At 41.3% G+C, this 12,405-nt stretch overlaps 1 protein-coding gene across 1 annotated transcript in view; it reads left to right on the top strand.

Moving 5' to 3' along the window:
* The window catches only part of Nkiras1 (NFKB inhibitor interacting Ras-like 1), a 30,303-nt gene that overhangs the window by 4,606 nt on the left and 13,292 nt on the right, over positions 1–12,405 (top strand). Inside the window, exon 2 of the mRNA XM_005387478.2 lies at positions 2,887–2,997. Coding sequence (XP_005387535.1) covers positions 2,904–2,997 — 94 coding nt within the window. The 5' untranslated portion in view covers positions 2,887–2,903. The remainder of the gene's footprint in view (positions 1–2,886; positions 2,998–12,405) is intronic.

The raw sequence follows: 12,405 nt of genomic DNA, 5'->3' as shown, positions 1-12,405 counted from the left end.
TTTTCTCCGGTACCAGGAACGGAACTCACGACCTTGCGCTTGCCAGGCAGGCGCTTTTGCCGCTGAGCTAAATCCCCAGCCCCCAGCATTTGATTTCTTAATGTCTCAGGATTCTGTTGGCTTTGGCATTTTCCCGGTTTGCTGCAGTCTCTTACACTTATACTTGCCTTATTTTTACAGAGGGCTACTATGAATCATTGGGGTTTACTGTTTGGTTTTTTGTTTTGCTTTTTTCTCACTGTGGCTAGCTACTGCTTTCTTTTAGCTGCAGTATAAGTGCACCCTTTAAAGGCACTTGAGTTTTTTAGAAGATTGGTATAATGTGATAAAGGGGCATTTATTTATATCCATTTGAATAGGAAGGAGAGAAAAATGGTAAAGATTGGTATTTAGAAATTCTGTGGGAGCTGACATTTTCAGAGGAAGGGAAATAACAAAAAGATTAGAGTCCAGCAGCAACTTTTTCTGATAGAATTGTATTGCACTGCCGTTATTTTTCTTCTGCTGGTAGATTTATTTCTCCTTCAAACTCTTCTTAGATACCAACGTGGCAGCTTCCTTTAATTTCTTTTTGAGACAGGATCTTCCTTTGTAGGGCAGGCTTGCCTTGAATTTAATATGTAGCCTAGGCTGGCCTCAAACTCACAATAATCCTCTAGCCTCAGCCTCCTGAGTGCTGCTGGGATTACAGGCATGTGCCACCATGGGTGGCTATTATCATTGAAAACCACTGAAAGAAAGATTCAGTGGTATCATAGTTTAACAAGAACTCATAGCATTCAGAAAGAGTGGACAAATGATAAATGAGGTGACATTAATCATAAATTTAGGTGAAGACAGTGGTGCATGTCAGTAATCACAGCTGCTCAGAAGGCTGAGGCAGGAGGATTGTGAATTTGAGGCTAGCCTGGGCATCTTAATAAGACTCTGTCTCAAAGTACAGAATAAAAAAGCCTAGGGATATAGCTCAATGTGAGGCTCTGAGTTTGATCTGTAATACTGACAAAAAGCCAAAAACCAGAAAACAAAAACAAAACCCAAAATGAGCCAGACATGGTGGTGCATGCCTGTAATCCCAGCACTCACACGGTGGAGGCAGGAGGATCACTGTAAGTTTGTGGCCAGCCTGGGCTACAGAGTGAGTTCAAGGCCACCCTGAACTACACAGCGAGAACTTGTCTTGAAAAAACCAAAACAAAATAAAAAACCCAAAAACACACACAAATAAAACCATAAATTCAGAGATACCTGCATTTGTAGAAACCCTTTAAAATAGGCTGTAGGTACAGAGGTAGATCACATGTCATAGATAATCTGTGTTACATAAAGCTCTGGCCTTACTGATAAAGGCAAAGAATTTTTCCATTGTAGTTATGTTGAAAATATAAAGAAAAGAAAGTCTCTTAAGAGAACTAGTTCTCAGGGAGGGAAGTGGTAAATATTTTGGGGAGATCTAGACTATTTCCTGAGTTTGCCACCCTAGAAATAATGGTTGCATCACAGAGAAATGGTTATTTGCCTTGCAGGTAAAATACAGTATACTCTAGAAATAAATGCGGTGTTGTCACTGTGCTACAAAAATATTAGCATTAACATTTTTTCTGTCATCTGACTAGTTGCAGGTGATTTGGGTCATAAAAAATTACACACTTTGAGCAAATAAAGTGGCTTAAGGAAACTTCATTTGTTTCAGAGTTGGTAAAACTAACAGTGCTGGAGAACACACATGTATACGAAGATAGCTAATGTTCTGGTACCAATAAGATGTGTCCTGCGTTGGGTTTTTAGTTGTCACAGTCCAGTGAGCACAGAGAGTCAGCATTTGCTTTGCTATGGTTGTTTCTGAATAGAAGGAGTTGTGTCATCTTTTTTGGCCAAGGTTATGGCATGTCCATTTGTAGGTAAGACAGTTGGTGGAAAGAAGCTGGTGGGAGACAGCAAAAAGCAATGTAGAAATTTGAATTTATTTTATCAGATTATTCTGTTGTGTTTAATGAGCTTTTTTTCCTGTCTGCCTTAGCTTCTGGTACCTTTTTAGAAAACAAAAGCCTTGAGGAAATTTGAAAAAAATATGTTACCTGAACTTGTTATTTCTTGGATATAACTTGGAAAGCTCAAAAAATGAATTTTCTTTTTTCTAGTTTAAAGTACTAGGGCAATTTTTCTAGCATTGTCTGTGCTTCCTCAAAAAGAAGTATGACTAAAAGAGCTGGTGTGACTACCAAAATCCAATTTTGCACACTCCTGAGACTAGGTTGACAGTAATGTTAATATTATTAGTATTTCTTTTTTTTTCTTTTTGAGACAGGGTCTCACTGTACAGTTCAGGCTGGCCTTAAGCTCACTTTGTAGCCCAGGCTGGTCTCAAACTCGCAAGGATCCTCCTGCCTCAGGCTCCTGAGTGCTGGGATTACAGGCGTGGGCCACCACACCTGGCTAGTATTTCTTTTTAAAAACCCAGGTCCATTATCTGTCCAAAATTTTTTTGTCCTTGTCCCTTTAAAGTTTTACTTAAATATTTATTTTTCCAGATAAATATTGATGAGTTGGCAGCCTCTTTCGAGGATTAAAGATTTTTATTGGATACCTATAGGTTTATCAATACTGAATTGTAAAATGTTTTTTTAAAAAGCAATTGTGTCATGTGTATTGTAATCTTACAGTAAATCTAGATTATCTCTGAAGATAAGTAAGACACTTGTATCAATGAATGTCCTAAGGGAGCAAATGGGAAACTGGGGAATAGTATTTGGAAGGAATCTTATTCTGTATGTCCTTTTATATAGTCAAAGTTTATCCTGTGTATATATTACTGATTAAATTTAAAATTCAAAAGGAAGAAAAGAGATACATTTCAACAGTAAAGACCTTCTATTCTCTTCACAGTGATATCCTGAGAGAAGATGGGAAAGGGATGCAAGGTTGTGGTTTGTGGATTACTATCTGTGGGGAAAACTGCGATTCTGGAGCAGCTTCTTTATGGAAATCATACCATTGGTAAGATTATTCTGCTTTTGTTTCTCCTAGGATGCTGGGAACTGGTGGAGAGGTGATGTATGAAACAGTGAAATATAAGAGGAGAAGAGGTAGGGGAGAGGGAAAAAATATTGATTTTACTGAAATACACCTGTTCTTGCTGTAAGTTATGACAGATAAGAAAAAGCTAATAAATAGAAATGAATATACTTGTGTACATGTGTGGTTTCCTATGTATTTACATGCAAATAAAGTGGCATAATCAGTCACTGACTTAAGAATACACCAAATGAGTTCTCATTCACAAATGTGACTTTCCAATACAGCACTGCTTTATAGGTTTTAAAAATGGAAGATATAGCTGTTTGCTGTATTGTGATCTAATTTTGTGAATTAGATTAGCTCATTTATTCATTGAGTCAAATAATTATTGAATATTTGCTGTATGATACAGTGTATCATGATTTCTTGTAGAGTTACAGAGGTCAAAGAAGACAGCATTTTAAAAAGATAGTGTTTCTAGCTTTAAGAAGGTCCTGGTTTTAGTAAGGAGGACACATTTCAGGTTAGAATAAATGAGGTTTTTGTAGAGATAAATAAATATAGATCTTCAAAGCATTTCTTTCTGGCAAGTGGCTTAGAGTACATTTTTATCTTTTACTACCTATTTCATTAGGAATCTCTGTCTACTCTAGCTTTGCAAAGTAATATTTACAATTTTGGTTAAATTTTTATTTAGTGCTTATTACATCTATGCTGGTACTTCTCAAACTTTTTGGTTTTAGAACCCATTTATCCCCGTAAAACTTAAAGGTATCTTAGTTATATTCCTCCTTACTGAGACAAAATACCTGATGCCCAGAGTTAGGAAGGAAAGGTTTATTTGGTTCAGTTTGTGAAGGTTTCAGTCCGTAGTTGGCTGGCTCTAAGGCAGGGTGGCATGGGAGATGAGCGTTGCAGAGGAAAAACAGTTCATGGTGGGCAGAAGGTAGTAAAGCAGGCAAGGGATCTTAGCAGCATTTTTCTGCCTCTTTTATACTCTATCTAGGCTACTTGGAATAGGGCAGTATTAAACCCAGCAGTGGATTGATTTAGTAAGCACACACCTTTAACTCAGCCAAAAGGCCAAGAAGTGATTATGGCATACCCTCAGTCCCCACATTGATTCACCATGAATCAGTCACACACACTACATTCAGCCACCTCTAAAAAAGCCCGACCTATGACCCCATGAGGCTTTGAGGGTACACACCTAAACACAAGCCATAACATCTCACCCTTGGACCCACAAAGACTCACACACATTCCCTTTATGAAAAAGGCATTTAGCCCATCTTTAGGGGTTGTGAAAGTCCTATCACTTTCAGCATTGCTGAAAACTCCAAGTCCAAAATTTCCCCTGAGATTTGAGGAAAACTTGTAGCTTCAAGCCCCAGTACAAATGAAAAGAAGGTTAAACACTTCCAGTACTCAATGGGACAACACAGACATTTCCATTCCAAAAGTTACAAACGGGGATACAAAGGAATGGGACCAAAGCAAGTGCAAAATCCAGCAGGGCCAACAGTAAGTCCTGTAGTTCTATGTGCAGCATCTCAAGCAGTCTGTGGCAAGATGTAAACTCCAAAGAGCTTGTGTGGCTCTGCCCCTAAGGCACTGCTGGTGGTTGAAGCTCCCATGGCTTCTCCCTCGGGTCTGCTCTGTTCCCTCCTTACAGCCATTGTTATGATCCATGCCCCTGGTTTCTCTAAACTTATGGGGTCTCCACTACAGCTGCAGCTTCACACACTGCCCTCTCAGGGGCACACTGCCAGGCCTGCTTCTGAGATCTGGGTGGAAGCCTTCCTGACCCCACAACTCTTGCATCCTGCCTGCAGCTAAAACCAGCAGCACATGGATGATGCCAAGGACTGCCACCAGCTGGAGCAGCAGCCAGGCTTCACTCTTTCTTGGCTATAGGGATCCAGTGCCAATGAACCAAATCCTGAGGAACAACTTCCCTAGGCTGCTGCCATTCTGGAATGTGGTGCCCTGTGACTCTCTTCTCAAAGCAGTCTCGCTTCAGCAATTTTGAGGCTGTAAACGGTGGAGCCCTGCTGCTGCTTGTGATGTCCTCAGGCCATCTTTTCTATTCTCCTGTTCCTTCTCACCAATCAAGATCTCCTCTGTTCTGTCTTTGCAGTCCACAGCTTTACTGGAGCTTCCTTTCTGGCCACACTCAGATCATTTTAAATCATTCTGTTGGGCTCTTTGCTCTTGGTTCTCAACGTAGATCTGGCTAAAAGCCCCCACAGCAGCCATGCCACCACCTCAACAATGAACTGCCTTGAAATTTCTTCTGCCAGATTCATTAGTCTGCCACCTGTAATCTCAGTCTCAGTCAAAGTTTCTGAGCTTGAGCAAAATGCAGACAAACTTTCTGTCAAGCCTTAACACACATCATCTGGCGTCCAGCAGCTAATGTAGTCCTTCCCAGCAGAAGCCCTCTGATCCTGGTCCTTACCAGCTTTTCTGGTCTTCTGAACTCTGACCAGAATCTCCCATACAATACAGTATAAGGTGTTGCAGCACTACTTTTTTAGCTGGCATCTGTGAACATTTCCAAACTCTTCTCAAAGCCATTCCCAAAGGCTTTTGAGACTGTCAGATACAGTCATACCATCACAGTAACACAGATACGACCCCATCTCACTGGTACCAAATTCTGTATCTGTCAGTGTTTGCTAGAAAAACAGATATAATACAAGATATACAATACATATGAATTTATAAGATTGGCTTATAGTGGTCACCCACACAACTGGTTATTGAAGAGTGCAGACATTGTGTCTGTACACTGGGAATCTGAAGGATCCAATTGAAGGTCGGGAGCTCACTGCAGTGTCCTGTATGGAGGCCAGTGGGTTTGTGATGAAAGGCTGAAGAATCTGTGCTGAAAGCCAGGAGATGATATCAAAGGTGAAGACTGGAGCTCCTCAGAAGAAACAGAAGCAGATCTGTCCTTCTTCATTTCCCTTTACACCATCCAGGTGAAAAGCCATCCTAGGGTGGGTCTTCTACATGCTAGTGCGTGGAATTTCTGAGTCAATTTAGTTAAGCTTCTCTTACTTAAGTTGACACAGTCAACTATCACAGTAGGCTATATCTTTTAAGTTAATATATTAAATATTAAAATGGAAATAACTTTAAACTACTTAAAAACTCTAGTTTTATGAAAAATTTTATTTTCAAAATAAAAATCAGTAAGAAGGCTTGCATTGATTTAACATTTTGAAAACGAAACCTCTAATCTAATAGCAGCTAGATTGTCTTATCTATTTGCATTTGTATTTATTCTATTGTATTATAGTGCTTCAGTTGAAATGCATGAAGAAAATCCAACCTCACACACACATGCAGTTGGAAGAGGTAGGAGGGATACTTTAATAGGTTTTCCAGAAAATTGTGGGTATTTTTCTTTGATGTCTCACTAAAACTCACAGTATGTTTACTTAGAGGTTATTACAGTGTAGAATTTGAAACCATGTTGGCAAATTTTTTGTACTCTATTAAATTAAAATCTCATTGATCTATCTTGGATTTTAAATGAGTCTTTTACACAAGTCTAGTAATGTCATGAATTGGTCATTTGGAAAATACTGGTTTGCTGAGGTAAGCAGGTCCTCCAAATTACATTTGCTAATGTCACTACCAATCTCACCAGTATTGCATAGAATATTAAGATACTCAAGTTAAAATTTAATAAAAATAATTTTTAGTGCTTCATCGAGGACTTTTAAGTTAAACTGGATTTGTAAAAAATTGTAACTATAAGATGGTAAAGAATCTAATGACAAATCTAATATAGTTGGTGTTAACTACCTTGAGTTATAGTTAGGTGCCGGCAGTTTTACCCACTGTTGCTTCTACACTGCCAATGCAAATGTCAGCAGATGTCTTAGTATCATGCAGTACATTGTCCATCTCCCTCCACTGGATTTGAATTCCATGAGGGCAGAGAACACCCCTGCCTGGTTCATAGCTCGGTCTGTGGGGTCTAGGACAGTGTCATGAAAATAGTTTTGCTGTGTGCATCTCTTGAAAGTAGAACTGAAGAGGTCTGTAGGCCACATTCTGAGAGCTTCTGACATGTAAATATTGACTGAGCAGCATAGTGTACTATATTGTTCTTTTCTCACTGTTTGCTTTCATGGAAGCTGATAATTTGCTTTGTCATCTTTAGTTTGTTTGTATCTTTGGTAGTTGTTCCCCCCATGTTGTTCAGATGTTTCTGTTGTCCACAGAGTCAGCTCCATCCCATAGTCCAACAGCTCCCCACACCAGTGCTTCTAAGAAATATCTGTTCTCTTACTACACCATCACCATGGACCTTCCAGTTACCTTTTATTTTATTATAATTTTTTTCTTGTTTCCTATTTCTCCTGTTATCTCTTGGTTTATACCCTTCTTTTGATAGAATATACCTTCCTGTACTTTTTGGGGTTGAAAAGGTTGTACAATAGTATAGGGTATTGGGTGGTGACAGCCCTTAAAGGGCCAGCCTAACACACAGTAGTGATTCTTGGGTTTCTCAATAGAGACATTGACTGTCTTTTGTGATTTCATTTACTTCATTTCTGTTTTAGATACTGTTTTCTGAATTCCATGTCTTACTATTTTTATGATTATATGCTAATTTTGTCCTCATATTGCTTCCTAAGAAAATGTACATGATATAATTTTTTGAGGCTTTGCATATTTGAAAATGTCTGTATTTTACATTCACATTTGAATTATAATTTTGATGAGTATGGATTTGTAGGTTGAAAATATATTTTCAGAATTGTGAAAGTTTCATTGTTCCATTGTCATCTTTTCTCCTCTTAATAAAAATTCATTATACTTGTGGAAAAGTGCATGAACTGCATGTGGTTTTGTATTATAAAAATTATCAAAGGAATCATTTGAGCTTTTATGGACTAGATTTAGCAAGGTAAAAGATGACTTAAAAACATTAAAACAATATAAAAATTCTTAACCTGCCAAGCAAAACCTGAATTACTCCTCTGTTACTCTAGGTGACAGACTGCTTTTTCTAAATCAGAAAAGTTGATTTCCAAGCAATATGCTCTTACCTCCCTGTCTTGCAACCCTAGGAACTAGGCCTCACTTAACCATGGCTCGTCTGGAAGCTAGCAAATGACATCCTCACAGGTCACATGCAGGCTCCGCACCAAAAGCAGAATCTATTATGGAATGTGACCATAAACCATACAATTCAGTATCCAACAAACACACTCCGTGTGTGTGTGTGTGTGTGTGTGTGTGTGTGTGTGTGTGTCTGTTTCACTGGAAATCAAACTCAAGGTCTAATGCATGCTAGGCAGCTGCTGTACCCCAGCCTACACCCCAGCTTCTCTAAAACACTTTTGAAAGTGAAAAGATAGTTAATTACTTGAAAACTAAAGACATAAGATATGATGGGCATGGTGATGTGCATCTGCATGCCTAGTTACTGTAGAGGCTGAGGAAGGAGGATTGAGCCTACATATTTGAGGCCAGACTGGGTAACATAGCCCCCCTGCACCCAAAGACATGGTCACCTTAGTGGTACAGCAGTGTGGAAAACTACATTTCCCAGTATTCCTTGCCCCTTCACTGGCACAATGTACCCTAGTTCCCGTGGTTAGCACCATTTACAAGGTAAACGTCTAGGACTGGGTTCTGACAGGAAGGCTTCCCTTTCCATGGGAGACTTACTGTTGTGTTCCAGATATGGAACATAATGGGTGAGTTGAAGTTGCAGTGATCGATAAGTTTGGGGTCAAGCCTCCCCAAAAATTTGAGCCTTACCAGTATGTTCAAGCAATGTGTTGGCCCATTGCCATTTCTGCAAGGCACTGCCTCTTCCCTATAACAGCTACTAGTTTTTTGAGGGATTCTGGGCCAGGTGCTATTGCCACTCAACTTCAACCGTGGTGACCTGAGGATCTTCCATAGAGTAATGTCTTGTGTTTGCCAGCCTAGATGTCCTAGTTCAGCAACTTCTTCGTGAGAATAACAGTATAATTGTTAACACAGAGATGTGTTGGCATTCTCCAGGTAGTTGGCATTCCAGTTGAGGGAGAAGGGTTTAAAAGGTGTCTTGGATGAGGGACTTGGGATGAAAATACTACAAGGTGTAGAAGTCATTGTGAATGGCATGACACACCACTCGCTTGTCTATACCTTCAAATTCTGGCTCTGAGTAGTCATAAAGGCTTTAGCTTTCACCATGTGCTTCTTGGAAGTAACTGCTTCACCACTTCACCTAGCTCTGTAGTCCACAGTGGGAAGGAAGGAACGATGTACACATCTCCATTGTAGGTGACTGTCTTAGTTACTTTTCTTACTGTTGAGACAAAGTACCTGACACCCAAAGTTAAGGGAGGAAAGGTTTATTTAGCTCACAGTTTCTAGAGGTTTCAGTCCATAATTGGCTGGCTCCAATGCATGGTGGCACATAGCAGAGAACAATTCATGGCGGTGGAAGACTGCAAAAGCAATAAGAGCAAAAAAGTAAGGCAGAATGCGATACCAAAGAAGTGGGGTCATCGCTGTAACTCTTCTTAACCATGTGGTTCAGGAGCCTTTGGGAGTGGCTTTGAGAAGAGTTTGGAAATGTTCACAGATGCCAGCTAAAAAAGTAGTGCTGCAACACCTTATACTGTATTGTATGGGAGATTCTGGTCAGAGTTCAGAAGACCAGAAAAGCTGGTAAGGACCAGGATCAGAGGGCTTCTGCTGGGAAGGACTACATTAGCTGCTGGACGCCAGATGATGTGTGTTAAGGTTTGACAGAAAGTTTGTCTGCATTTTGCTCAAGCTCAGAAACTTTGACTGAGACTGAGATTACAGGTGGCAGACTAATGAATCTGGCAGAAGAAATTTCAAGGCAGTTCATTGTTGAGGTGGTGGCATGGCTGCTGTGGGGGCTTTTAGCCAGATCTACGTTGAGAACCAAGAGCAAAGAGCCCAACAGAATGATTTAAAATGATCTGAGTGTGGCCAGAAAGGAAGCTCCAGTAAAGCTGTGGACTGCAAAGACAGAACAGAGGAGATCTTGATTGGTGAGAAGGAACAGGAGAATAGAAAAGATGGCCTGAGGACATCACAAGCAGCAGCAGGGCTCTACCGTTTACAGCCTCAAGATTGCTGAAGTGAGACTGCTTTGAGAAGAGAGTCACAGGGCACCACATTCCAGAATGGCAGCAGCCTAGGGAAGTTGTTCCTCAGGATTTGGTTCATTGGCACTGGATCCCTATAGCCAAGAAAGAGTGAAGCCTGGCTGCTGCTCCAGCTGGTGGCAGTCCTTGGCATCATCCATGTGCTGCTGGTTTTAGCTGCAGGCAGGATGCAAGAGTTGTGGGGTCAGGAAGGCTTCCACCCAGATTTCAGAAGCAGGCCTGGCAGTGTGCCCCTGAGAGGGCAGTGTGTGAAGCTGCAGCTGTAGTGGAGACCCCATAAGTTTAGAGAAACCAGGGGCATGGATCATAACAATGGCTGTAAGGAGGGAACAGAGCAGACCCGAGGGAGAAGCCATGGGAGCTTCAACCACCAGCAGTGCCTTAGGGGCAGAGCCACACAAGCTCTTTGGAGTTTACATCTTGCCACAGACTGCTTGAGATGCTGCACATAGAACTACAGGACTTACTGTTGGCCCTGCTGGATTTTGCACTTGCTTTGGTCCCATTCCTTTGTATCCCCGTTTGTAACTTTTGGAATGGAAATGTCTGTGTTGTCCCATTGAGTACTGGAAGTGTTTAACCTTCTTTTCATTTGTACTGGGGCTTGAAGCTACAAGTTTTCCTCAAATCTCAGGGGAAATTTTGGACTTGGAGTTTTCAGCAATGCTGAAAGTGATAGGACTTTCACAACCCCTAGAGACAGGCTCATTGCCCTTTGTATAAGGGGATGTGTGTGAGTTTTGGGGAGGCCAGGGGCAGAATATTATGGTGTCTAGATCTTCCTCCAAAGCCACATACAGTTTTAGATGGGGCTTTTTTGGAGATGGCTTAGTCTGGAGCACATGATTGATTCATGGTTCAATGCTAGTATTAATAGTGGGTGATTGCTGGCTCAGTCCACTGATTGGATTGGTACTGCCCTAATCCCAGTAGACTTGAGACAATGTAAGGGACAGAAAGAAGCTTGTCTCTCCATTGTTGCTTTTTCTGCCTTTCACTACCATGAACTGTTGCTCCTCTGCCATGTGCCACCCAGCCTTGGAGCCAGGTTTTTATGGACTGAAACCTCCACAATCTGAGCTAAGTAAACCTCTCCTCCTCTAACTTTGGGCATCAGCTATTTTGTCTCAGCAAGGAGAGAAAAGTAACTAAGACAGTGACAATGCTGCACCTGGGCAAGGAACTAGGACAAGGACTGAATCAAATTCACTGGTTAGGTCATTGTCAACCTTATGGGGAAATCTGATTCGGTTCTCCTCCAATTTGATTTGTGACCATAATTGTGGGAAGAATTATGTTTGTGAACTGATGTACCACTGTCATGTGCCCCTTGGGTTCTGTTTCCACCATCTCACAGTCAATTGCCACCATCTTCCCTGGCTTCCTGGGTGCTTCAGAGCACATACTCTGAATGAACCTGGGTAGAATTCTTTTTTTTTTTTTTTTTTTTTGGTGGTTTTTTTCCGGTACCAGGAATCAAACTCACGACGTTGAGCTCGCCAGGCAGGCACTGTGCCGCTGAGCTAAATCCCCAGCCCCTTGGGTAGAATTCTGTGTGGCACTGTTCTAAGAATGGTTCTTTTGAGTGGGCTTCTTCTGGAGGCCCTTCTAGGAGTGGGCCGAGTAGGTCTTCATCTTTAGAAGGGTACACTGGAATTCCCCCCAGCGAATCTGCTGTAGCCACAGTAGAATTAGCCTTCTTTGAAGGGGCAGGGGTCTGCCAACACACTGTAGCTGTCTTGTCTAGTGTTTTCTCTGACCCACGGCTGGAGGCAGCTGTCTTTTTTGGAGAGGAGGGATCTTACAAGTAGCATCCATTCTCAGAGTTTCCCTTTACTTTCAAGGTCCTGAGTATAGCTTGGGTGCCTTACTAGAGCACTGATTCTTTCTGTTTACAAAGCCTCTCTGTTCCAAGAACTGTTGCCTCTTAACAAAATTTCAATGCTTAGCATTTCTTTCTAGTGACTTTATGGGAGGGGATTCTGTAGAATCCAGATTCAGGAGTAAGTTAGACTTAGGACAGTGAATGATGGGACTGCATTTGGGAAGGGTAGCTCACGGATGAGAGGAAGATGAGGGACTGTTCTCTGTGGAGTACTACTGCCCATGTGTGGTGGTCTGCAGAAAACCCTGGGGGAGAAAGTGACCCTGGTCACTGTAAAGAGGCCTCTTGGATGAGCTCCACTAAGAACAGAAACTTCTGGAAGCAGATGCAGAAATCAGG

Source organism: Chinchilla lanigera, unplaced genomic scaffold (assembly GCF_000276665.1).
Source record: "Chinchilla lanigera isolate Chin_1 unplaced genomic scaffold, ChiLan1.0 scaffold00029, whole genome shotgun sequence".
In the NCBI taxonomy this organism is placed as follows: domain Eukaryota; kingdom Metazoa; phylum Chordata; class Mammalia; order Rodentia; family Chinchillidae; genus Chinchilla; species Chinchilla lanigera.
Note: the sequence above shows the minus strand (reverse complement) of the source record. Positions and strands in the feature narration are given on the sequence as shown.